Raw genomic sequence first — 26,799 nt, 5'->3', positions numbered from 1 at the left:
CCAACACCCAGGCTTGATCCCACACTTGCACAGAGCCATCTTCCACCCAACCTGCTGCCACATGGGGCCGACTGCCCTCGCGGGGGATTGTGCCACAGCTCAGGACAAAAATGTTCCTGCCAGAGGTGGAAAAAGGAAGGGGGGGGGAGGGGAAGACAAGCAGGGAAGGCTGCTAAAGCCTGTGGTTGTCATTAAACAAAAGCAAAACTTAACGAGCTCCCACCTCTGACCCCAGAGCTCTGCCAGGAGATAAGGCATACTTGGAGGACTCTACCCTGAGCCGAAGCCAAAGCTCCCATTGTTGCGGTGAAGATTTATCTGGCCAGAACAGACCTTCAATCCAGCCAGCACCACAGTTGCTTCCTTTTTCACCCAGGCAGCTGGAACACATGGCATTTCTGCGGCTGGAGGGACTTGAAAGGGAGGGAGCAGGTTGGGAAGGGAAAGTCTGACACAGGGCTCGGCCTGGGCTTTGCTCAAATGCCACACGGGTGTTTATGCTGAGACCAAGTTTCCAGGAGGGAGGACACATGTGCCCCGTTCCCAACGCCTGGAATTGGCTCCTTGGTGGAAGCTAGCTTGCCTGGGATGGGGACTGAGTGCCGGCACTGCCGGTTAATGCCTCACGAGGAAAGAAGGCCACAGAAAACATGTGGCTACCATTAGGAACCAGAGATGGAGCCTCTCCTTGGGGATTCATCACTTATACCGGGGCTGCAGCACGGGTTTAGGCAGCAGCCAGCTGCAGGAGCGCACGCGGAGTCGGGCAGGGCTCAGCACTGCTGCAGACAGAGAGGAAGGCATTTCGTAGAGGTTGGTGATTTATTCCTACTCACCACTGCACACAAGTTCTATAAACATTAAAAAAATAAGTATATATAAAAGCATGTTCTTTACTCATTTTCAACACAGTGGTGATGGCAGAGTAGGCTTCAATACAGGAATTCAAAATAGGTTGCAAACCAAAACCAAACCAAACTCAAAAAATCCATTCAGAAGAAGTCACAATATCAGCTTGTCCCCTAAAATGAAGCTATTTCATCCTTTCAGGGGGTTGAGGCACAGCCAGAGCCTCTGGCTTCCCCCTGTGCCCCCATGCAGGCATCCCATTCAATTCAGCCAGGATATTTTGCGGGTGCATTTTGCTCCTGGGACCCTGGCACCCCGTGGGATGGAAGACTGGATCAACCCGACCTGGGAATTCACGAGAGCTTTAACTTACAGGGGTGGGGGGACATGCTCACACACTGGTCTGGGGGACATGCTCACACACTGGTCTGTGTCCCCAGGGAAGGATAATCAGTGACTAGAAAAGGGAATGACAAGTACGTATAGTGAAGTCAGTCGCTAGGTACCAGAAGAAATAAGCTTGAGAAATACTGTCAGGGTTCAGGAGGACTTTGTGTCACAGGCACAAGGGAGAGAATTTTCAAAGCGGGGAGAAAAAAAAAATAAAATCAGCAGCTAGGTTGCTTTTCAGAAAAAAAAAAATTATCCACCCATGAAGACTAAGGGGCACATCGGCCTTCTGCAAGAAAACACAGAAAACCCTTTCCTGTAAAGGAAACCTCTAATCTGAAGTCAAATTAGTAATAGACTAACTGGGAAAACCTTTTATCACAAAGCTCCCTTGGAAAGAACCCTTGAAGGCCAATGCAATGTTCATCCTAAGTTCTCCTTCAAGCCAGAAGACAGGAGACAGAACTAGCTGGCCAGAAAAAGAAGATAAGCAATAGCTTAAAAGTTTGTTGTTTTTTTAAAAAAAAACAAACCCAAACCCTTAAGACTATTCGTGTAAAGATACAACATCCTCAAAGTTCAGTGTTTTTAAACCAAAACACTTGCACCTGTTACAAATGTGACAAGTTTCCCAAGTTTCAAGTGTTAAAAAAAAAAAAATATCCAACCAATCCAGAAAGTGTGTGCCTTCGTTCTTATACCACTGTACAGGATGATCTTTTAAATTAAACCTGGTGACCCTGAAAAATTAAATAGTATTTTCACCCTCAGGAGAAGGCAGAACTTCAGTCCTTACCCATGAATGACTTTTTTTTTTTTTTAAGTATTGCCAATGACTTGTTGACTACAAGGAGCAAATAACTCCCCTTTACCAGATTAAATTGCGAGGGGCTTCCAAACGACACGATTCGGGCACTGATCAACTGGCGGAAGAGTAGAAAGGTAATGCTTTTGAACACATGGCAATCCTGAGGTGACAAAACCAAACAGCGGTGCAGCACTGTCCTCGGCCAAGGCGCAGACAACCTCTCATTGCTTTGCCGATTGTCTGCCTGGCTTTTTTTCCTGCTGGCCTCTTCCACTGCCTGGTATTCCTCGGCCACGGCCACCAAACACACCTACGGGGCAGAAAGAAAGAGCGCGGATGTAACAGCATCACTGTAAGCCAGCAATATCTCCCAACCGCTCAGAGCTTCACAGTTACTCACGTTTTACCCGAACATACGCCTATTTTCTAGTCTTACAAGCAGTAACAGAACTTTTCTATTTCTCCCTTGTCAGCTCCAGACCCTGCAATTACGAGGTGCATAAACTTATTCCCCCACACCAGCCCAGCAATACCTCCCTGGTGTGTTAACGTGAGAGCTGTGCCATCATCCTAAACTGACGTTAACTTCTTCTCTCCTATGAAGACAGGCTGAGCTGGGGTGGTTCAGCCTGGAGAAGAAAAGGTTCTGGAGACCTTATAGCAACCTCCGAGTACTGGAAGGGGGCTCGTAAGAAAGATGGAGTCAGACTTTTTAGCAGGGCCTGTAGCAATAGCACAAGGGGTAATGGGTTTAAATTAAAACAGGGGAGATGTAGATGAGTTATTAGTAAGAAATTCTTCACTGTGAGGGTGGTGAGGCTGTGGCACAGGGTGCCCAGAACAGCTGTGGTTGCCCCATTCCTGGAAGTGTCCAAGGCCAGGTTGGATGGGGCTTGGAACAACCTGGGCGAGTGGAAGGTGTCCCTGCCCGTGGCAGGGCGTTGGACTGGGTGGTCTTTGAGGTCCCTTCTAACCCAACCCACTCCATGATTTGAGAATTCTCCTGAAAAATGGAACCAAAGAAGCAATACCACATGTTAAATCCAGTGGGATGAGTAGGTGATACTGCAATCCCTGAAACCCATAAGGGCAAACCAAAAGCAATGAAGAGGACAAATCTGTTTGAAGAGCCCTCAGCTACAAGCCGCAACGGAGTGCTCCAGCGCTGCGGAGAGGGCGCTGGGTACAGCACGCCACCAGGGAGGCAGCAGGAAGCAGGAGGCTGCATTGAGACCCGCTGCAGACATACGAGCATCCTTGTACCCAAAAGCTGTGGCTGTCTTTGTCATGGGAGCTGCTGAGCCCACCCCCACTCTCCCCTCCCTGCTCAGATTCATCCCAAACCGAAAGCAATTCTTGGCAGTTGTTTTTATCTTGGCATGCAAGCGATAAAGGGACTCTGGATCTACCCTGCCAACCAACCTCCACACAAACGGCAGAACCCAAAGGAGACCCAGTCCGGGCACCAGGCAGAAAAGCTTCTCTGGAGCCCTCTGCTCTGGTTGCCTCATCGAGGCGATGTGCCTAAACCAGAGGCAAAACAAAAATAATTGCTCCTAACCCTGCAGTGCTCGGGATGCTCGCAGGGCTCCAGCTGCTCCCAGCAAAGCTGAGCAAAGACTGCCATATTTCTGCACTTGGCAAGCCGAGAAGTAAAAGACGAAGGATTACCAGTGTCAGAAACAATAATCCTTTCAACTGTGTGCACAATTATAGCTTTACTTCTGCCTGCTGGCCTCCCAACAAAATTGTCCTGCCTTTCCCCCCCCCCTCCTCCCTTCATGTCTCAGTAATGAGAGCCAAACCTTTTAGCTAATTAGCAAATGCTGAAGCTTCCCTTTAAAATATTCCATCAGCGAATTTAAGCTGCACATCAAAACAGCAGGGAACTCCACCTCAAACAGAGCTCAGCTCTGCTCTCCACAAGGTGGGTATTTCCACAGCAGAGAAAATATTTCAGCTAAAATGTTTGTCCAAATAACCATATCCAAAAAGCTGTTATGTCAAGTGCTTTGGACACTGAAAAGGGAAGGAGGAAAAATAAAGGCGCCTTCAGATTTGTAAAGGTCACTACTGCATGCTCGGAGCTTCCAGGAGGTAGCACAGGCAGCACAAATCGCAGGGTTTTTTCCTCCAGAAGTCCCTGAGAGTTGGAGACGCCATGCGTCCCAGTATGGTGAGATGGCCCCAGGTACATCCCAGCTGTCCTACCAGGATTCCTCGCATAATCAAAGCTCAGGGAGCTCCTTAAGGGTGCTCCACAGAGATTTTGCTCGTCCAGTGTCTCGGTCCCCAGGACTCCTTTTAAAACCTAAGATTTCCTGGGCCAAACCCGAGTCCGCTGTAGCAAGGAAGCGCACTTGGGATTTTAAGCTCCTACTGCAGGCTAAGCCTGTGCCGACAGCAACCCTGGGGCCGAGCAAGGTGACCACGAAGTGAATCGCAAAGATGTGGCAGGAGGGGCGAGCACGAAAGGAGAGCGACGGCTCTTGGGCTTCCAGCAGCACAGTTTGGGGAGAAAAGAGCAACATACCCCCCAGCTGAAGCACCCTGAGATCACCTAACCCCATGAAGTGGGACAGGGAAGGAAGCATTGTTTTGGTGACCTGTTTCTTCGTAAGTGGCAACCTCCCCTTTTACCAGAAACATGAATTATTTGTGTTGAGCAGGAGGAATACAAACACTCAGATGTTTAAAAAAAAATAAAATCAACAAGTCAGGACATCAAAAGCCTCATTATAATGCCAGAAAAGATGATGTTTTCCTATCACTGCCATGGTCAGAGCCCAGTCTATTTTCAAATAGAATAGCCATTTGTTTTTCCCTTCCTGATGCGCTAAGCTAACAGACACCAGTTTTGTAGGGCCAGGCTCCCAAACTAGCCAGGAGGGGTAGAAACAGCCAAGTTCAGACTCTCTTAAGCTCCTGCCCAACCCCAATAATGAGGGAGGCACATCCCTGGCACAAATCCTTTCTATTCTTTGGCAGAGGCTGCCTTACAAACGAGGCAAGACACTTGCTCGACTAGATCTTGCGCAGGAGCAGCTCCAGCTTCTCCCAGACACATGGTCCTGGGTTTAAAGCCAAGAAGTGAGAGCCATTCCTTGCACAAGAGGGGCAATTTAAAGCCAGGGATCCCCTTCACCCCTCTCCGAGCTGAAAAACAAACAGGATCATTACCTCGTCCAGCACCTCCAACACCACGGCCCTTCTGTTGCTTCTGCTGTTGCATCCCACCACGGCCTCTGCCCTTGGACACCACCTCTTCTTTCACCATGTCAATTATTTCATCAGGGATACGCAGGTATTTAATCGTGCTGCCACGAATGTAGCACTCTGGCATCCTCCAGAACTTGTCTCCATCCTGTTGGGGAGCAACGTGTTAGGCTATGAACAAAACCCCGGTGCTTTTGTATCACTTTTGGGACATTTGAGTATTTCTGCCACTTCTGAAGCATGTGACAGCTCCACCAATCTTTTCTGAAAGCATTATCTGTAACTAGTTGGAAAAAAAAAAAAAAAAAAAAAAAAAAAAAAAAAAAAAAAAAAGGGTGTTGTGGGTTTTTTTTCCATCCAAAACATGTAGCCCTACTACCTGGGTGGGGAGGGCACTGAGCCACGAGCAACTGTGGTTTCAAGTTTTTCCACAACTGCCTCTAACACTCACAGAAAATGAAAGAAGAAGAGGCTGAGGAAACAAGCCCCCTTCCCTTCTTGTGTAAGAAGGGAATCGAAAGCGGGGCTAGAGAGGCAAGCGTGGTAAGTTAAAACGGCTACGAACGAAAATGCAGCTGCAGCAAAGGCGTGAGCATGGACGGGTTTCTTCTCCAGCAGCCTCAGCTGGGAGTCACCTCACTCCTTCCCTCCTCTGGGGTGTGGATGGAGCAGCAAGGCAGGTCTGGAGCCAGCTGGCTGCAGGGTGTGTGCCACCAGAGCACAGTAAATGCAGCTGTGGAAAATAAGCTTAAAAATTATATGTATATATGTAAAAAAAAGAAGTCTTCGGGTGCCCAGTTACAGAGCAGCTGCCTCTGTGTGTTGTTTAACGCAGTTTTGGGGCTTTCCTAGGACACCACCTATGAGGGCTTCAGCTCCTGCGTCCCGAGTGCAGCTGTGGGAATACGAATCGAGTCTGAAGCTGAACAACAACTCAGCTGCCCATGATGTAACTGGGAGGAGGGATGGGGACCCGCCTTGTCCCGCTCCGCCACTGCAGCCCCGGCTCAGCAGCGGCTCTGTCAGGGTTTGGCTGCAGATGGGATCGCTTGAGCCCAGCGATTCTCAAGAGGCAGCATGTGGACGAGGCATCTGTCATGTCCCAGGAGAGTGGGTTAAACAAGAACACTTCGTTCCTCCTCTCCTGGGATAAAACAGTCGGTTCCCCCCCTCCACCCAGGAGTTATTTGGGGCACCTCTGCCTGTACCGACAAGTCCTTCGTGCACAAGACAAGACAGAGCGAACCAGCCCTCTTCCAAGAGACACCCAGCAAACCCCACCCTGCCTTGGATCTGCCTGGCTGCTCCTTGGCTCGGGATGCAGGAAGGGATGGAGCCAGGCTCCCTGCTTCCTCGTTCCGGCCTCCCCAGAGTAAACAACCGCCTCCCGGGCCGGGACCGCCCGTCCGCCGCCGCCCCGTGCCATCTAGCGGCCAGTCCCACCAGTGCCACCAGTACAGCCCTGGCAGCGGCTCCCAGCTCGGCTTTCACCCAGGCTCCGGAGGCATTTTAAGGTGGGTGGATGCAGAGCTGATGAGTCCGGCCGCTTTGCTGGGTGACTGGATCCCTCTAGATCGCTCAGAGGGAATAAAACCTGAGCCACTGCTCTTCCACAGCAGAGCACTGTGCATAGGAAGCGACATCCCAAGGAGGAGGAGATCGCCACCTGTTACCGGCACAGATAAGGCTTTGCTGCCTGTCACCTCCTTTTAGGCCCTCTCCTGCTAAATTCAACAGCGGTTCTTTCCTGTCTGTCCCACCACAACTCAATGTGCGCCCACAAATATCTAACCCTGCTGCTCTGCCCCAGAGGTCCCTCTCAAACCTCGCTCCAAATGTTTACTCTGTCATATTGACATGCAAACGTGCCTCCATGCCCCAACAATTTCGCCCAAAACTTTCCTGTTGTGGAGACAACAGGTATGGGGGGGTTGCAGAGAGATTTTCAGAAGAACGAGGATCTCTCCCAGGGAGCTCTGATGCTCTGGGGCAGGGAAAGAGCAGCGACAGCCAACATCCATCCAGCTGCTGCTTCCCACAGCATATGGCTGGTAGGGACAAGACCAGACATTTCTGACTGAGGTCAAAGCCCAAAACACAGATCACAATCTTCTGGAGCAACTTTGGCCAAGGGCAAAAGTACCAGACGGTGCAGAGCCTCAGCGCAGGCAAACAGGCTCCTCCGTTTTGATGTGGAGAGTTAAGAGTGTGAGAGACAAGCACGTTAATAAAAGTCAGCGCAGTGTTCGAAGCAGACCTCACTTCTCAGACAGCGTCTGACAGATGAAGGCTCCATTTGGGAAACCCAGCTCAGCATCACAGTACAGGCTGTTGCACCCTCTCCTGTGGCCCCCATCCCCGCACTGAGAATGCTTTTGCAAGGGGGATGCATGTAGAAAGCCACTCCGACTGAGTGGGTGCATAAGTGCATTCCTTCGTTACGGATATTATAAATAACTATATTATATTTGCATTTCAGGCAGAAATCATGCTTCCACAGAGGCGAGGACCTCTGAGCTATAGCAGAGCTGCCGTGGCTGCACAGCCGGGCACCCTTGGGGACACCGTGCGAGGGCTCACAGAGGGTGGGTGACCCCCTGCCCGGGGCAGAGGGGGGAGCCCAGCCTTACCCGGGACGTGCAGATGACCTCCCGCAGGTTGATGTTCATCCAGTTATCACAGCTCACCAGGTGCCCGTTGTACGTCTCTCCGTTCTTCAACTCCACCAGCTGCAAGAGACAGGAGTGACAGGGTGCTGGTCTAGCCCCGGTACAGGGACCTGCACCGGTGTCACCCGCACGGCACTGGTGAGCCTGAGGCTGGGGCAGGCTGCAGGCCCGGGGCTGGGCCGTACTGCCGGTACTCACCATAGGGTGGTTCTGCGCCGTCTTCAACAGGGACAGGGGCAGCTGCGAGAGGGGAAAAGAGCAGAGAGGCCTCAGGCACCACCGGGAACCGGAAAACTGACCGCTACACCGGGCACGCTGCCCGCGGCGGCGGGCAGCGCTCAGCCCAGCCCCCCTCCCCGCGGCTCCTGCCCCCCCCCCCCCCCAGCTCCCGGCCCAGCCCAGCCACCGCCACTCACCATCGTGCCTCAGTTGCGGAGCCGCCACCGCGCCGGGCGCTACCGCTCAAACCGCCCCCGGCCCCGCGCGGGGCCAATCAGAGCGCGCCGCGGCCCGGCGGAGCCAATCAGAGCGCGGAACACGGCATCGGCCGTAAAGCAACGCCGCGCCTCCCGGTCCGCGTCTTTACGACAGCGCCGCAAATTGAGGAGCGGAGCGGGAAGCGGTGTCGCATGCAGTGCCCTGCGCCGGCTTCCCGGTGGCCCCTCCCGGTACCCGCGGATCCAGGCCCTGGTTGGTGCTCTCCCCAGGCCCCCTTCCTGGGGGGAGGACAGCCCTGCGCGTGGGTCAGGCTGAGCGTTTTGTGACGGTGTTAACCAACATCCACCGGAGCCCCTTACAGACTCCTCTGGGCCCGGGAGGCGCTGCTCACTGAGGAAGCGGCTTTGGGCCCAGCCCTTCCCGAGGACGCCTCCCGCTGAGCAACTTCCGGCCCGACGGCGGAAGCGGCGGGTATAGGCCGCTCTAGGCGGCGGGGCGGAGCGCGCTCGGTGGTGTGGGGGGCCGCTCTAGGCGGCGGGGCGGAGCGCGCTCGGTGGCGGGGCGGGGCCGCTCTGAGTGCGGGGCGGCGGCGGCGGGCCGGGACGGAGCCGTGATGGAGAAACCGCGGCGGGCGGTGGTGGTGACGGGTACGGGGCGGGGGGGGGAGCTGGCAGGGGTGGAGGGGGATTCTGAGGTGGGAGGTGAGGGGAGAATGGGGGAGCCCTTCACTCAGGTGGGCGCGGGGGGCCTGTCCTGTCAGGGGGTGCCTAAGTAGGGGGTGGGGGGCTGTCCCCTGTGTGGGGTGATAAGCGGGAGCGCTGGGGGTGGAAGGCAGGGTCTGGGGGAGCACAGGGGCTGCAGTGGGTGATGGTACCAGGGGCTCGGGGGGGGGGTGGTGCTGTTTGGTGAGGGGCTTTCCTAATGCTTAGCCAGTCGGGGAGGGGGAGAGGGGCTTTGGGATCCCCCTCTTCCACCCCTGATCCTCCCCCAAGGGTTTGCTGGTTGGGGGAAGGAAGGGGACGGAATCCCCACGGAGCAGGATGAGCGGTTGAGGCGCAGTGGGGGCCACTCGCTCGCTGGCTGCCCCGTCCGGAGCCGTTGAGGTGTCGAAGCCGTGATCCACACCGCCCACGCAGCGCGGCCGAAGCGCCTGGGGGAAGAATAAGTGAAGGAATGAAAGGCCCCAGCTTCGCAGGCGAGAGCTTGTCAGGCTCCTTTGCCCGGGGTACAAAGGCCGGCTGGCTTGATTTGTGGGGAAGGCAGTCCTGTGACAAATGGGGAACTCGGTGAAACTATTCAGGGCTCCCCTCGGCAGCTGAAGTTGAGGCCGTTTGAATAACCAGTGAGGGGTGCGTTGTCGTTGATGCGCTGGAGCGGTTTTAATTGGAAGCCAGTGCCTTTGCAGAGAACAGTTGCGGAGAGCGAGGAAGCAGGTGGCAAATTCTGCCTTTCCCAAACCCGTATCTAGTGCTGAGCAGCTGCGCTTGCTTGGTGGTGACTAAACAGAAAACTTGCGTCAGTAAATACTCTGCTGCTTGCAATACTTCTCTCTCTTCTTCCCCCGTTTTCAGGGGAAGTCTGTTTCTAAAATGCATTGGTTATCTTGTCAGGTCTACCCGTGTTTCATAATCTGTCGGCAATGTCATGCTAAATTCCTTTTTAAAACTAGGAGAGGTGGTGTGTTCCCGTTGAGTTACGAGCATGTACTTGCTGAGGATAAGTATTACTCGTGCACAATTTCTTTTTTAGAACTGTTTAAGGAGATAATCCCATAAAGATCTCTGCAGCTGGTTTACTGCTAATGAGCCTTGGAGGGCCCTATTGTGGATGCAGAGGAACTCCTGGGCATGCTCGGTGGAGTTTGCTGCTGCTGACAAAGTTGCTTATCTTCTGTGAAAGAGATAACACAGGGGATCTGTCTAGGAGATGAGTCAGAGGAGCAGTAGCCCACAGTTGTGTTTGTGCCAATTTGCGTTTGGCTTCAGAGTGAGAGGGGTATGTTAGGTGCGTGGGCACCTGTAGAATTTCAGCCTTCTGGTAGCTGAATTGTTAAAAAGAAATCTATGTGGTTTATTTCTTTTGTAAGACTGTTAGGTTCCTTTAGGAATGAAACCTGGCAGGTCGCGATTGTGCATTTCGATGACTTGACTTGTTTGCCTGTGCTGCGGTCATAGAGACAGAGGTTTGCTCACAGGAGGACACACCTATATTTTAATTTTGTGGAAACCTTTCAAAGATTTATTTTGGGGAGATACCGACACTGGTTAGGTTCTAGGAGATCCATTGGTGTGGACACGCCGATGCTGTGCAAATTCCTTACGTCATCGTGTGCAGTATAACCTCAGACTTAATGTTGATAGCAAATACAATGTTTCCATTAACGTGTCATATAATATTTGTAGTCCCTCTCAAATCCTTTCACGAGTTAGAATTTATGTCTCCTAATTGCATTAGGCTCATAGGGTAACTCTGACATTTTAAATTAAAGCATATTGACGTTGCAGCCAGATAAATTGCTTAACCTTTCTGTGCTTGCTCAGGAAAAGATGTTATGGATTACTAGTTAACTCTAAGTTATTCATTAGGAAATGTAGACGTGGTGGGAATTTTTGATAATGCTATCATAACCTTTGCTGCTTGGTGTAGGTGGGTCATCAACTGTGTTGCTTATTTCCTTTTAAGATGTAACTGACACTAACAGAGATCTTGGTGAAGAGCTGAACAGAGAAGAACTGTTTGAGACAGGCTTGTCTGCGTTTGTGGAAGCATCTGCTGTGGGCTAAAACAATCAGGAACAGAAAATCCAATAATGATTCTAATTCTGTGACATTGGTCAACTTAGCTGTTAATAGCAAGTTTTTCTAACCTGGTCAGGAAGGAAAAGAATATGTTTCCCCAGCATCTGTTGGGAAAAAAAAAGAGTATCTTCTGAGGCAAGCTATTGTTTTCCTTCACAATAAAAGGTGTATAGTTCAAATATTTCCATGAAGGTCTCTTATTTAGTACTTGGGTGTGAAGTAAATAAGGATTGGGCATTAGAAGAAGTGAGTTTTCTTTCAGGATATGTAAAGCAGGAAAGCACAGGCTGCTTTGCAACTTGTAAGTTTAGTAACACCTGTAAGGGTGACTTCATCACCGAATTCTTACTTCTCTTCCAGGGTTTGGTCCGTTTGGAGAGCATGCTGTTAACGCCAGCTGGATTGCAGTTCAGGTAATGCTGTGACTTTGTTCTTAGCGAGTTAAGAGAGCCGTGCTGATAACGTATCCATACAGATCTTAGTTTGCAGCTCTTTTATAACTTGTCTTCCCAGTTTATTAACTGAAACCAGCTCACTCCAGATATCCGGATGGTCAGCTGGATAATGTTTTATTCACTTCTCGGAAAACAATCCCTTAGCTAGTAGAATTTAATGAGATTGAGTTAATGTAGCTAAGGCAAGTAAGGAATTCATAGGCTTACTCCCTAGGTTTGAAAGATGTTAAATGGGGCAGGGAGCCTGGAATCTTCCTCTGCTGTAGAGAATTAAAAATAAATAAACAAACAAACCCAGAAGAATTGTTATGTTTTTCTCTCAGTTCTAGCTTCAATCTGGGGAACTTGGTTAACCTTTAAGCCAAGTCTCATCCACAATAAGACTTCCACCTGGTAGCCTTGTGGAGTCGAGCGTGCCGCGGAGTTGTCCAACATGGCTCTGAATATCAGGACTCTGACTCCACGGCAAAGCAGCTGCTGCTGCCTCTGTTCTCCCCTTGGTTCCTTCTGCAGCTGCCGGCCTTGGGCAGTGGGCTGTGGCAGGTGAAGCAGGAGGTGTGGGGGAATCAGGCAGTGTTTGTGGCTGCGGAGCCAGCCCCCTCTCTGCTGAGAAAGCAGCAAGTGATGCTCGACTGGCGGGGTTGGACCTTGCTGGAGCCAGGAGTGCTCGAGAAGGGTTGTTGCTCCAGCAGATCGTACACGCTCGAAAAAATCAAGTTTATACCACTTGTAGCTGTGTATCTGCGTGAGCATGTTCATCTGTAACGCCGATAGGTTCACAAGTGAGGCAAGAAGAAGAAATCACATTCATGCTAGATGCTAACCTAAGGTATCAAGGCTGCTTGTTGTAAAAACATCAGCTAGGGACAGTGCTGCCACATTATCCTGCTTCTTCCTCATTTGGCACTTGTGGATGTGGTTTATGACAAAGCTACTGGGAATTCAAGGGTACCTTTTAGTACAGTTGCCCAGGGAATTAAATCTACTTTTCTCCCTGATGCATCTCTCTTCCCTTCAGGGCTCTGAGATTAATATCTTCTTTAGAATGCTTTTAAATTAAATCACAAACTCTCATCAATTACAGTCAACTGATGTCCAGATGTCTAATGTGTTGTCTGATATAAGAAGACGAAACCTTTGCCTCCAAGAGCCTTTTGGAAATGAATACATTTGAGTTAGGGTTTGCTTGGTTTAACTTTGGGGAAAAACGCAAGCTGTGTACGGGGTGGGGGAAAATATGCACGTTACTGAAATTTAGTGGTGAGGCTAATTGATTTGGTTCGTTCTTCCTCATGTAATGTCAGTTATTGTAAGCCAGCTACTTTTATTCTAGAGGAGATGGACAAAAAGGTATTGTGCTTCTGGAACAGGAAGAGTGGTGGGTATTCTGATGTTGCTTACGCAAACAAACCTGATGTATAATTCCTATCAAGAGAAATGGCGTGTTGTTCCTTCAGCCCAGCAACTCGAGGCACTGATGGCTGCTCAGCTGCATCGCTGATAGATGAAGTAATCACGTGCATTTTAAATTCATTTTATGGGCTTGGGGGTGTTTAGAGAGTATAAAACTAGAGTTGGTGGTGTGTGATGTGCCGTGTTGGAACCCATCTTCCCCTGAGTCGTGTTTAATAGCTGATGGCTTCTGACTAAAATCATCAACTTTGGTGCAGCAGGGAGGATTTGCCTTTCCTCACCCTGTCTCAGCCCTGAGAGGCCCAGACAAAAAGGAACAGCATGTCTTTGAGCACATGCGAGTTGGGCATTGTGCAGGTTTCAGACAGGGGACTTCATGGAGCTGAGTGGACACAAAGGCGTGTCTGAGTTTCTGAATCCCAGACAGTGTGATCTGCATTTTAATAGAAGAAAAATCAATTAAACAATCTTTGTAAATCCTTCCTAGCTTTAGGGCTAAGGTAGTTCTGGTTTATTACATCTTTTATTATCCCACATCCGGAGGATAAAATTCTCTGCTTTTCTTTCCAGTCCTCTTTTTGGTTTTATTTGGTTTCTTATGTAGAACGTGGATATGGTATGTCTTTTCCCTTGAACTGCAGTGGATTTCTAATGTAGCTGTTTGGTTTTGAAAGCTAACTATTTTTACATGTGCGTACCTTAGATAGTAGTGGCGGTAGCAACCTAGTAATGTGAAGATGAAATGTTCAGAGGTTTTTACACGTGGGGAAGAGATTTCCTATAAATTCAGAGGGAAGAATAACTTCTTTCTGCTTTCTTTTTTAAGGCTTACAGTAAAAATATACTGTGTTAATGTGGATTTGCTGTTCTGCGTTTTCATTGTTTTGGTATTTTATTGGAGGAATTTTTTCAGCTGCAGTTTTCGCTTGGGAGGGACCTTCCTTGCCAGAAGAAGGTAATGAAACAGGCTTTCTGTTCAGCGCATTTTCTGGCCTCCCCGGTGTGACTTAGGTGTAGACACAGGTGTGCCCTGTGGACTGTGAAGCTCACGGGCTTCTGCCTTCATCCCCCCGGAGTGCTTCTGGCTGAGCCGGAGGAGGAGGACAGAGGTCAGAGTGCATTTTGACATTACTAAGGACAATTGCTGTCAGGGTGTCTAGACAGACCTGATAAGGATATTAAAGGCTCACAAAGACGACCATTGTTGAGGGGTCAGGGAATCGGTCAAACATGTTCGTTTTTCTGTATTTGTCAGGTATACAAGGCTGTGGGTAATAAGTTGTCTGGGGGCCAGCATACATCTTTATTATTGAATGGAAGCGTGCGAACGCTGTGTTTGGTTAAAAGAAGGTTGTGAATTTGTAAAGCTGAGGTTTAACGTGCCTGCATTTGGAGAAGGTAGCTGGCACGGGGGTGGCGCAGCTCATACGGCCCGAGGTTTCTTACTCGCTCTAGATGCTCGTTCAGCACAGCCGGTAGAACTTTCTGTGATCAAATTCATCTTTAGGAGCTGTTTCGCGCTCTTTAGAGAAGTGATGATGAATTCCTACCAATTAACACTCTGGAGATCTTCAACTTGTATTTGAATATTCTCATTTGTAAACTACTTACTTTATTAACGCACTACATAAACCAGCTAATGTTTTGAAGGCAGATTTGTGTAAAGATGTGATGAAACATCACTTAGCATCCATCTCTGGTAATGAACTTCTGTGTGTGCCAGACACTAATCAATACAGCAAGCCTTTAATATCAGACTTGCCCTCAGAGCCAGAGCAAGTGATTTATCATTGTTGTTGCTCATATTTGCTGGTCCGTGAAAGTCTTACTCTTGCTTTTGCTGCATTTTTTAGCCACCTTAAATCTTGTTACACTTTGGTCTGTCCGTACAAGTGTGAAAGGTTTTTTTCTTGGTAGAGAAACGACTGATGCTGATAACTACAGAAAAAAGGATGCTCAGGTACTGCTCACATTTGTATAGAGGAGGTAGGATTGTAATGGGGTAGTCCAAAAACCTCAACTTGTCCTCTCAACTGTCTTAAATTTGAAATAATTTTAAACCTAGGGAAATACAAGTTTTGAAATTGAGTAAGCTTCATTGAAAATAGCTAACTTAGCCTGAAGTTTGCAAGTATCTCTTATGTGAGGGAAAATAAAGCCTAAGAATTGCATGAAAGAGCAGCTCTTGGCTCTGATCACCAAATCCAAACCCGAAATAGAGATAACTTAGCACATTTCAGAATATTCTTGAGTGATTTTGATAGTTTGATGGTTTCTCACATTGCTGTTTCTACCTCAGATCCATAAGAACAGGGGGTTAGGGGTGTGAGAGTAGCAGGTTATTTTCTTGCTGTGCGTGCAGGCCCTTTGATGTTAGCACAAGTAATCGTTCCGAGCTTTTAGTGCCAGTAAGCTTGCATATTTCAGCTGATGTACATCTCGGAGGAGAAGAGCAGCCCCAGATGACAAGCTCCTGCTGTGTATTAACTTGTGGAAAGCTGGGGCTGGTTCTTTTAGCTGAAATGCAGACCTGGTGACGGAGATGCTGGAGCACACGGATCCTGCCTTCAGAGGAAAGGGTGCACCTGCAGCTTCTTTCCAGAGGAGACAGACCTGTGGGCAGACTCTGACTAAGGCTGTGCACTTCATGGCATATACAGTCACTTACTGGACTTGAAAATCAGCTGTAAAGTTTTTCCAGAGTGCCAAAAAATGTTGTCCTCATTGGAAAGAACCTTGGTCTGAGTTAGATGCTGTTGGAAGTCATTAAACACAATAGCTGAAGTTGCTTCAGCTGCTGGAAAAGTGCCTCCCAGTGTAAGACTTGCATGAGGCTCCTAGGTTTGAGCTCAGCTGATGATTTTAAGAACATGGTTTTTTCAGAGCCTTCAGACCATGTGTGTATCCTTTCCTTGGGTTCTTGAAAGTTTGGGTTTGATGGCTCTGAAAGGTTTGGTTTGGGGCTAGGCTGAAGTACCAAATGGACAAACCTGGAACTGAAGCTTTACTGGTGAGACTAGAGAGTGCTGAAATTGAGACCAAAGAAGAGCAAGGGAGAAGCGGCCAGGACTGTGGGCTGTACGTAGGGGGAACCTGCATTGCTGGGATGAAACTGTGCGCTTCCCAGTCAGGTATACCAGGAGGGAAAAAAGATCTTTCCTCTTCCCTCTGGTTTTAAACAAGTCTTTGCAAGGTATTGAACTGACGCTTTGTGGTTTAAAAGGTTTAAAGGAAATTGCTTAAGTGTATTGCCTGGATATTTGGGATGTTTTCAAGGCATGACTTTAGTTAACATTACAGAGGGAGAAATAATTTACTGCACTAGTTGAATCACTGCAATGGTAACAGCTCGCGTTGCAGAATTAAGTAAAATCTCTCAGGTATAGGTAAAGCTAACAATGGAAACCCATTCTACATTTGGGAAACGGGCTGTATTGTATTCCAGATTCTGCCAAAATAAGACAGATATGTTGAGGAGGGCGTGCCAACGTTGCTTCAGCTTCTCATATGGGGAGTGTTTGCTAATATTTGTGGAGAATCACAGCCTGGTAGTACCGTCACCTAACCCTGAGAGCTCTCGATCAGGAAACAAATGTGAACCTGCTCTCCAGGCCAGCAGTCCTGAGAAGAGGACAAATAAGACTATTAATACAATTCTGCCAATTCTACTTTCTCTGCATCATATGTAGTTCTTTCAAGAAGTAAGTATGACTATATATAAGTAATGCAGCCAACCTTTCAAGTGTGGGTGTTGCTGGTAAGTATTGTCAGTTAAACGTTGAGTTCTTTGTTATGCACACATCAGAGCAAAACAAACGGTCCTGTGGGTGAACTGTTAACGCAGGTGGAGAGATGCCTTTGTTGTTCCCCGTTATGTTTGATTTGGGGGCTTTTCTTTGCAGTGCTGTTTACAATATACAGCCTGTAGTGTAAGCTGACATTAGTCCTTCACAGCAGACTTGCTCTGCCTTTAAACCCTCCAGAATTATATCTTCTGCTGAGCTCATGCCTGACCATCTTGATTTTGTTCATTTCCTTTATGTTCTTAGGAGCTGGAGAAGCTAGGGTTGCGAGATGATGTGGATCTGCACGTCTATGAAGTCCCAGTTGAATACCAGACAGTGCAAAGTCTCATTCCTGAATTATGGAAAAAGCACAGTCCCCAAGTAAGTGGGTAAAGGGAGGAGGACAGCAAACAGTTGAAACCTGTCATGCTTACAGCAACAAGCATAGTGTGAAGTCCCATTTTTAATGCATGTTCAGATTGGTAGCCCCTCGCTAGATCTTTTCCTCTTTTGTCGTGAGAACATGTGAACGTGTAGAATTTTATAGCTCGAATAGAGCTCTAATTAATGGGAGCAGTGGGTGTGAAGAGGCCACTGCAAAGGGCTGTCTAGACAGCGTGCAGTCAGTCTGTGCCACCTGGGCTGTTCCAGCAGTGGCTGTGAATGTGCCAACGTTCATTTTCACCCTGCCTAAATTATAACTTAGGCCAGGAGGGGGTGAAACAAGAATTGTTCTGTACTGGACCCACGAGTTCATTGGTAAAATGACTTGTTACAGTGGTATATTACAGGAGCTCTCACATGAAGAACTCCATCAGTCTTTAACTGGGAATAGTGGGCAGTTGCTTTTCTACCGTTTGTAATCTGGTTGATCTAACTTTTTTATTTTCTCTTGTAGTTGGTGGTTCATGTGGGTGTTTCGGGTATGGCTACGACTGTAACTCTGGAGAAGTGCGGCCATAATGTAGGTTATAAAGGCTTAGACAACTGCCGTTTCTGCCCAGGCTCTCAGTGTTGCGTAGAAGGTGGCCCCGAATGCATCGATTCCATTATTGACATGGACACGGTTTGCAAGAGAGTCTCAGCACTGGGGCTGGATGTCACGGTCACTATATCTAAGGATGCCGGCAGGTATGGGATCGATGGGGAAAACAGACTCACTCTGCAGTGCATGTTGCAGTCGTACTCAAATTCATAGGCTTTTCGTGTCCAAATTCACGTTCAAATTCACATGCTTTTCACTTGTCATGGGGCTGGCAATATCATTTATTTTTCAGTGGTCACCCAGTCATCGGGGGTGGGGGGGAATATCTTTTAAGCTTCTTTGTCCTATATTTGATTAAAGTAACCACACAGATGCACAGTACCCAGCTTGTATTCGACTCGTGATTGCAGGATGTTGCTGTAACGCTGAATGATAAGAATACACAGTTCACCCTGTCCTGCAGTTTGCATGCTGTGTTTGTCACTTGTTGCTAAATGAGCTCTACTCTTGTATTTCAGATACCTCTGTGACTTCACTTACTACACTTCCTTATATCAGAGCCACGGGAGGTCAGCTTTTGTTCACGTGCCTCCGCTGGGAAAACCATATAGCGCAGAACAGCTGGGTCGAGCACTACAGGCTATAATAGAAGAAATGCTGGATGTTTTAGAGCATTCTAAAGATGAAATAAATTGTCAGCATGAACACTGAAAGGGGGCAGAAGCTGTCCTAGTATTGCACTTCCATAATTTTCCCTGCTACTGAAGTACTGGGGAAAATGGTCTGAAACGTAGACACCCAGAATTGGAGACTTCAAAAAAGGAAAATTCCACTTCTAGAAATTGACGTTTTTTGTCAAATGTGTGCATTTCAGCCTAGGCAACAAAGGATTCAAAATCTCTTCTTTAAAACACCTGCAACCACTCATTTCTGAAGTGACTGAAGTGTGTGTGCTGTGCTTTATCCAGAGCTTATCTGTCAGCCAAGTGACAGCTACTGACCGGTCTAATACAGCGCAGACAGAAAGTTTCTCATCTGGACCTGGCGTTCAGGTGCAGGGAACTGATAACCCAGTCTTCTAATGACTTGTCTAAAGACTAGACTTAAGTTGAAAGGTTTGCTTTCAGTTTGTTCAGTTTGTTTCCCCTCTTTGTCCCGAATTATAGGTTATAACATCAAAGTACATCTGAAAAGCGTTGGAATGGTGTGTGGGTTTGTCGGTTATAAAACAGCGCTCAGTGGAGACGAGGAGTCTTTGAAATTGTTTTGCTGAAGTGGAAAAATATTTTAGGCACTGATTTCTCACCCCACATGGTCCTAATATTTGTAGGGTCCTCTGTAATGTGCTGGTTAACTGGTAGCTGCAAATAGAAGGGATGTGTTTTGGGTTCCCTTTGTTGTGGAGCAGGAGATAGTTTTGTTTGGTTTTTTTCTTCTTTTATACACAGTGTGAGCCTAACTTGCGCCAAATATTTCCAGATGTCTTTTTTATTACGCTCTCGATGCCACTTTCCTCACTCAAGTCAACCATATACCTCCTGTACAAAACACATTGTTTCATATGTGTATAAAACAAATCATTAGCGGTTAAATAGCTTTGCTAAAGGCCACTTTCTCCGTGGGAGATCTTTATCCTAGATTCTTGGTGCTAGCTGTTATTTTTAAGGTGAAGGCTGAGTAATTTGTAACTTCCTTAGTTACAAATTTTCATTTGTGTTAAAGGTTAGAAGAGTACTGTTTAACTTAAATTCTAAGTTGCCACCTTGATTTTATTATAGGTGTAAATATGCAAAAGTGTGGATTTGAAGACACTCTGCCAAATGAAATCTAAAATCTTAAACTTAGTCTCACTGTCTGTAAACCAGAGGCAATTATTTGAAAACTAGGGATTATGCTTAGAATGAGTATTCCGGGCTGTTTATTTGTGTCTCCCTCCCAATGGGAGGGTACAAAGTGCTGCTTCTTGTGTGAACTTTCCCAGTAATTTGGGGAAGTGTACATGCAGGTTCTAAGCAGGACTTTTCAAGTGGTTGACACTAGTCATGCGTGTAGGTTTGCTGCCAAATTACAAGGCTCCAGTGAAAGACGGATGATGTTACAGTGGGAACAGCCACAAAATTGATAATTGATGACCGGTAGGTCTCATTGAGGGGGCCATTTAAATGGAGAGGGTGGTGATTTGATTCTGAGACTTTTACAAATATAAATATATATATATAAAAACCCCAACATTTTGAAATGTTTTAAAATACCATTATTTTCATCTTTCTCATTATGAATGATTCTGCTATACTGTCTCTCAGTGAGAGCTGCCGTTAACTTGCTGTTTTCCAGTAGAAGTCTAGCAACAAAAGAAACACCACTTCTCCTTGTAACCCTGCAGAGAGGACGAAGACATCTGCAGTTGTGATAACTTTGCTAAGGGGACCTGTGTATGAAAATGTTGGGATAGACTTCTGGTTTACCAGGGAAATTACCGCTGTATTTACTCTGCAGGCTCTCCTGGTCAAAAGAGTTTGCCTTCAAAGTAAATATTCTCTTTTGCATTCAGCTATGAAGTAGCACTTGTCAGATTGTCAGCAGGCACGCAGACTTTCTGATTAGTAATTTATTATATTTAATATTTTGTTTTAATTTTTTGTGGTTTGACACATTTTTGCAAATAGTTGAGCTACTTATCTTGTATGTTTATTCCTTTATCTGGTAAAAAGTTTTCATCATCAGTGTACCTTAGCTGCTAAACTTTTAAAAGAGGAGTAATTCACGTATCCTGCTATGTTCAGCAATTAAGTACTTTTTAGTAATGCTATTTAATTTACGTGTAATGTAGTTGTGAACAACACAGGGGTGGAAGATCAACAGTTTAGCGAGACCATAACAAAAAAGAGTATGGGATTGAAGCGGCTGTAGGAAGGGCTGTTTGGTCCGGTGGTGGGGAGGGTTTTCTGCTGGCCGTCCCTCCCCTTGAGCAGTGAGGGCTGGAGCAGGTCGCTGGTCGGGCTCTGGTGGTGATAAATGTCTCTAAGCGAGATGTGCCATCTCTGTCTTTGTCAAATGTTTGTGCTTCCTTTGAGCATCTAAGCGGGCAGCCTCAGAGACCCCCCTGGATGTGGCTGAGGAGGAGTGGCTCCAAATTCATCTGGGGAAGGTAGACAGCGGCGGCTGTGTGGAGAGAGCAGGTTTCCACGCTGGTTTATTCAGCCTGTTCCACACCTGTAGATACTTTCTTGGGTGCTCTCTGGTCTTGAGCCAATTTCTGTGACTGCTGTTCATCTGTGGACTGCAGTGGTTGACCTATGTGTCAGCGTTAAAAATCTCGGTTTTGGAAATACTTTGCCTTGGGCGTCACTTTGAGCTGTGCGTTTCCTCGTAATCTGTTCTTGTGAAGCTTCCGTCTGATCAGTTTCTTAGAAAACATAATTTATTTTATAATCTCTTTGAGGTTTTGAGAATTAGTCCCCAGAGATTATGTTTGTAAAGGGTGTCTTGGTGGTAGAGAAATTTTGTGTAGTGAAACTTCTAAAAATGGCATTAAACTATTTTTATTTAATCTGACCTAAATTAAATACTTTTGGTTTTTTGAAAGTTTTTTGTTAAATTCATCAGTTCATAATGCCTTTCCAATAGGTGGATATTTTCTTTGGAAATATGTCAAACTGATGCAGAGCTTCAAAAAGCTGATGTTTTGTGTCATGCTTACTATCTGCTTTCTTCTCCAGATCATCAATAAATAGGATTTGCTAATTTGCACTGACTGGGAGACCTGTTGCCAACCACAAAAAACTTTGTGCTAGTGAGTAAGTGTAGGAAGTTCAGGTTTAGTGTTAATTACTGTGCCTGCAATTTGTAAAATGTAAAAGCTGGTAAAGTTTTTAGAATCCTGTGACTGCAAAATTGTCTCTGGGATACGCTTCACGGAGAAACGGGGGTGAGAATATTTTATGGGGAAGAGAGAATTAGGGAGGTTCCACTGTATTGGGTCTGATGTCATTTTATCTGCTTGCCAACAGCTTGGAGTAGGAACTGGCGAACGTGTTGGTGAAGTTTGGTGATGACAGTGTAATTGTTGCAGTTACTGGATGCTGCGGAGGATTTTGGGGAACTCCAGATACTCGTAAACTCCTTCATAATTTGGCAACACTGCTGTCAGGAAATATTTCTTTTGAATTAAACATGGTAATCTACATTATAAAACACAGCAAAAAGAAACTGTGAACTCGAAAGTTTCTTCATAAAGACTTGTGGGTGACTTGATGGTCCTTATGGGTCCCTTCCAACCTGAGATATTCTGTGATTTTATGGTATGGCTGAAGGTGAACACCCGTTGTACAGAAGCTATTTGTAATTTTTTTGGCAGCTTTGGAAAAGATGATGGAATCTCTAAGCTCATACAGAGCAGCTCACACTTATCTGGAGTATTCCCCAACCTGATGGCTTCCTCCTAAATGTGGTAGGCATGGGAAAGGATGAAAAGGTCATGAAGATGGTTAGAGGTGTTGAGTGTGGTTGTGACATGAGGCTGCAGCCAAGAACTGCTGAGCTTCCAGAGTCCTTCCAGGAGGGACCTGACTGAGCGTGTTTAAAAGTTTAAGACTTCATGAAAACTATCCGGTTGCTCTGCTTTCACCCCGAAGAGGAGGGGGATTCAAAAGCAAGGCGTCTGGAGTAAATTTGAGATAAATGCTTCCTGGCTGACTCCTTGCGGAAACAGAGAAGGCGTTTGCACACAGCGTCGTGCTGCAAAGCATAGCCTGATGCGATGGGTACTGCCTGCTGCCCGTAGCAGAAAAACAGCCTCATTGAACCAGGGCTCTGAGCTGATACGTCAACTTTATCTCCGTAGGGTTTGTGCAGCATGTACCGTGGTAAGTCGGGTAGGAAACCGTGCTGTTTGTATTTACTTACCTAGACAGTTACACTTAGATGTAGCATTCAAACTCCCACCTGTCTCTCACTGTCCTGCCGGATGCGCAGGCAATATTTAACCTTTTAGTGCCTCGGTCAGCTGGCAAAGGGGATTATTCCAGGCCACTGTCACACAGTGCCATGCCTGGAAGAAAAGCCCGGGAGCTTCCAGGCTTGTAGACTTGCAAATGGACAGCACAGACTCTCAGTGTCGTTATTTTTGTTAGTGAAAAGTCTAAATAATCCACTGAAGTTTCTTCTGATACTCAAATAATCTTCATGTGAAGGAGTGCATGATTCATTGACCTCACATGCAGGCTTCCTTACGAAACGTATAAAAGGAACGGCAGGAGGAGGAGCTTCTTAAAACCAAAAATGTGAAAACCATATAAACGAGTTGAATTGGTAATTCCCAGCTAACAGGAGAGCTAGCGCTAGGCTAAAGCGGCGATTATGGTCTGGCCATGTTATTTCATGGTTTAACTTGTTGTGACTTGTGCATCTTTTTTAACTTCTAGGCTCTTTCTAACTCTCTAACCACACAGCTGATGCTCAGGCACTTCTTCGAGCGAGTGGTAGTGTTTGGAAGCTGACTGGATTGTTTAGACATAGAAAGTACACGTGTATTTGGGAGTTTTAATTATGATTTTCAGATTCCATCCCACAGTGCAGATAATGAAATTGTTGGCAATTAATTTGTGCGTACTTTCACAAAGTGACTTCATTCCTATTGTCTCCTTCAATATGCTATCCAATAATATTTTAATGAGAGGAATTTGAGTTCCGAAGGCTTCCTTTCAAACTTATCTGTCAGCTTGAATAAAACACCCCAAGTTGATAGCATAAGTACCCGTCTTGATGTAGATGGATTTGTTATTTATGCACCAGAAACCCTAACATTTTGCAGTATAAAGTGCACTTTTTCTTAAAAAAAACCCTTGTATTCATGTCAGATTAGTGGCTTACATGGTGAAAGTGATACTCTGCCAAACCTCCAAAGCTGAGGATATTGTTAATTCTGCATATTAATTGAAAGCTGAGATCCACTTCTGCTCAGTCTATTTTAAGACAAAGTAGAGAAGAAAATGCCTCCCCCTAGATAGGAATTAAATATAGGAAATGAAACTACACACTGCCCTTAAATAAAACTCTGTGCTACTTAAATACACGTTTCAGGTTTTCTATTGCACCAGCTGCTTAAATCGCAAATGTTTACTTTGATTAAACAGGGAGTGCCTTGTCCTGTGCTGGGCTCACTTTTGGAAAGCAGAGTGGTGGTGATGGGGACAGACGAGCCATTTGCTCGTAAGGTGGAGGGAAAGGCTGGGCTTTCAGCACCAGGAGAAACTGCTGGGCTCGGTCAGTGGCCCCTTGATCCAAGGATGCTCTTCAGAAACTGCACTGAATTGAGTTCTCGAGGTTTTCTGACACCCGCTCAGACCCGACAAAGGGAAAAAACAAAGTGTTTGCTACTTCCTTGTCACTCTTGGTTGGGTTGGCCCAATTTGTGAAGGTTGTCTTGTCTCTTCTTCAAGGTTAGGTGTTTCATTCGGATTCTGTTATGCATGTTACAGTGTCACTCAGCCTCTCGGGTCCTCTGTTCGTTAATTGTGGTGAAATAAACAGTCGTCTGTCTGGGTATCTCAGGTGTTGCTGATCTCATGCTTACCAGGACTCTTGGAGCTACAGTTCTAAATCTGTTGGGGCTTCTGTTTTTCCCAGTGTGTTCTTGCAGTGCCTTGTAAAACCAAACAATCTAGTGTGTCACTAAAGGGCTGTGTAATAAAGAACCGTTAACATTCTTTCAGCTTGCTATTGCTAGACTGGACTTTGTAACTGAAAACTTAAACTGATGTTTCAAAGTAAATAAAAGAGTTTAACTCTGACTCCTGGTTGTCTTTAACAGTTGTGGGAAGAAGTAATTTTTAAAGACGCCTTTTGTAGGGTGGTAATTACTTACCAATGATCACAGACTGGCCAGATAACGGCGTATTTGGTTTTATACCATCCCTGAAGCACCTGCTGCCGTTGGAGATGAGCCCTGGGACTACACGTCCTGTGTAGCTCTCATTTGGAATGGGAACAGATGCTGGCTAGGCTCATTCTCTCAGACCGTATGTCTTGGATGTCTGAGTAATTTTATTCAGAAAAGTATTTGGAAGTTTTCTCTTGCCATCATCATGTATGTGTGTTTCTTTTATGCTCTTTCTTTGAGGTGAATTTTCCAGCCCTAACTTAGACCACAGAGCCTAACAGAGCAGCAGATGCCCTTCTAAACAGTGTGCTGCACCGAAATATTTAACAAATTTTATATAAACTTTACTACTATTAAGATACAGAGGCCTGAGGAGCGTGTCCTTCCCCTGATTCAACGGAGACTCATCAAAGCATGCAGCAGCACAGTTAGTTCCTGAGAGCCTGTAATCCTGACACCTTTGGGGAGCAAAACCTCCTTAACAGTTTTGATTCGTGAGTTTGAGACTTGCCCATTTAATTCAGAGCTGGATAATTCCAGGAGGCAGTGGTGAAAGGATCTGATTAATCACCCCCCTTGTACAGGGGCTAAAACCCACCAGTTTTGCTCAGATTTTTTTAAATTTTTATTCAGGAGGAAAGGCTTGATAGAAGCCCTCTGAGTCTTGGAGAGTTTGGAGCCACAGTCTTCCAGCAATCAGTTGCCTCTGTGCATCCTAAGCTGGAATTGGGACAAAACGCACTGGTTTTATCCCCTCTCCTCCCCGTGGTGTTACTTTAAACAAACAAAAATAACTCTTCCTTCTTCGCTCTTGGATGGGGTACCTGTATAGCCCAACCTGCGCACGTCAGCAGCTCTGGGATCCGCAGCAGCGGGAGCAAGAGGCTGTGCTGCATGTCAGTGAAGAGCGAGGCTGGACGGGCTGTGGGACTTGCCAGCCAGTGGGTCCGTCTGCAGCCATCTGTTCTGAAGACAAGAAGGGGAATCGCACGCTCTGGCAGCATTCAACAATCTTCCCAAATCTTCTTTGGAGATATCCATGTCCTGCAGGGCCAGACAGGCAGGCGTGTTCCTGGGGGGCAGTGTTAAAGTCTGGAAAAAGCGAGGCATGCCAATGTCAGATGCATGAAGGAGCTGCTGATCGCAGCTCATCGATTGACTTCCTCCATTTTCTTTTTCACTTGAGTTTCATAGCATGTTGTGCAAAGCCTGCGTTGCCCAGTGGACCCTAAATCTTCTCAGACTTTTCCAGAGCTGGCAGTTAATAAAGTATTTCTGCTTTACATGTCTTCTGCTCTTCTCGCGTGGCCTTAAGCTGCAGCAGCAGTTCTCCCCATCTCCAAGGATGTCATCTTGACCAAAGGGGATTTCAGCAATGAAGCCTGGTGGGATGCAGCAGGTGACCTGCTGGCAGGAGGCGTTGCTGTGATTCTGAAGCTGACTTTGATTTGCAGGCTGCAAATCCCTCGTGAGTTTCCCCAGATGCTCAGGAACCTGCTGTAAGGCATTTTCTAGCCTGATTTCTTCTGCCACGGCTCCTTTTCCAGAGGAAGAGCTCCCTCGAGGGTTGTGGGATGATGAGCAGCGTGTCCAGAAGCTGTTTGGGTGCACTGAACTCAAGCACTGTCACGTACTGCTGTCCTAGAGAGCAAGTTGTGAGCCCTGGAGCTCTCCCCATCTCCCCCAGGAGCATCTTCTCACTGGGCTGGGCTGCTCCATCATCTGCTGCGTGCCGCTGGAGGCTGGCTGCTACAGTTGGGACGTGACACAACCTGGCTTTGGCTGAGGACAGACAGAAATCCTGCGTTGGCTGCTTTCAGGCTGCTAACCCTGTTTCTGCTGCTACTGGTCCTGACTGGGAGCAAACTGGAGTGGCGAGGAGGGCTGGTGCCACCAGACGGTGCTGCCATACAGCCGGATGGTGCACAGCTTCAGGCCGGAGCCTGGACTGGGACAGCCTTGAAGGTACAACTGCCTCAACAGCTTCAGCTTGGTCCTGGGGGCTTCTTGTGGTCCCGGCTTTCACCACCTCTAATGTTGCAGAGCTAGGAGGAGAGGAGCTGTCAGCAGCGAAGGAACAGCATTGGGTCCCTGCAACGCGAGTGGTGGTTGC

General features: G+C 47.2%; 2 protein-coding genes across 5 annotated transcripts; one reads left to right on the top strand and one right to left on the bottom strand.

The window, feature by feature from the left end:
* Nucleotides 1–875: 875 nt before the first annotated feature.
* Nucleotides 876–8,771, bottom strand: LSM4 (LSM4 homolog, U6 small nuclear RNA and mRNA degradation associated). The gene is made up of 5 exons (XM_005244136.4): nucleotides 8,349–8,771; nucleotides 8,131–8,172; nucleotides 7,894–7,992; nucleotides 5,228–5,411; nucleotides 876–2,357 (listed from the first exon to the last, which is right to left on the bottom strand). Exons 1-5 carry the CDS (start codon nucleotides 8,349–8,351, stop codon nucleotides 2,269–2,271), a joined length of 417 nt encoding a protein of 138 aa, XP_005244193.2. The 5' UTR covers nucleotides 8,352–8,771; the 3' UTR covers nucleotides 876–2,268.
* Nucleotides 8,533–24,597, top strand: PGPEP1 (pyroglutamyl-peptidase I). 4 transcript variants are annotated; one of them, XM_027796202.2, is made up of 5 exons: nucleotides 8,533–8,622; nucleotides 11,529–11,581; nucleotides 17,086–17,202; nucleotides 17,720–17,952; nucleotides 18,325–24,597. In XM_027796202.2, the coding sequence occupies exons 1-5, from the start codon at nucleotides 8,562–8,564 to the stop codon at nucleotides 18,515–18,517; spliced, it is 657 nt and encodes a 218-aa protein (XP_027652003.1). In that variant the 5' UTR covers nucleotides 8,533–8,561; the 3' UTR covers nucleotides 18,518–24,597. The 4 variants fall into 4 exon arrangements, with proteins under 4 accessions (XP_027652003.1, XP_055660838.1, XP_027652005.1 ...); XM_055804863.1 differs by lacking the exon at nucleotides 8,533–8,622 and adding an exon at nucleotides 8,914–9,017; XM_027796204.2 differs by lacking the exon at nucleotides 8,533–8,622 and adding an exon at nucleotides 9,316–9,595.
* The last annotated feature ends 2,202 nt before the right edge of the window (nucleotides 24,598–26,799 follow it).

The sequence above is a fragment of the Falco peregrinus genome, chromosome 5, assembly GCF_023634155.1.
Source record: "Falco peregrinus isolate bFalPer1 chromosome 5, bFalPer1.pri, whole genome shotgun sequence".
Lineage (NCBI taxonomy): Eukaryota > Metazoa > Chordata > Aves > Falconiformes > Falconidae > Falco > Falco peregrinus.
Note: the sequence above shows the minus strand (reverse complement) of the source record. Positions and strands in the feature narration are given on the sequence as shown.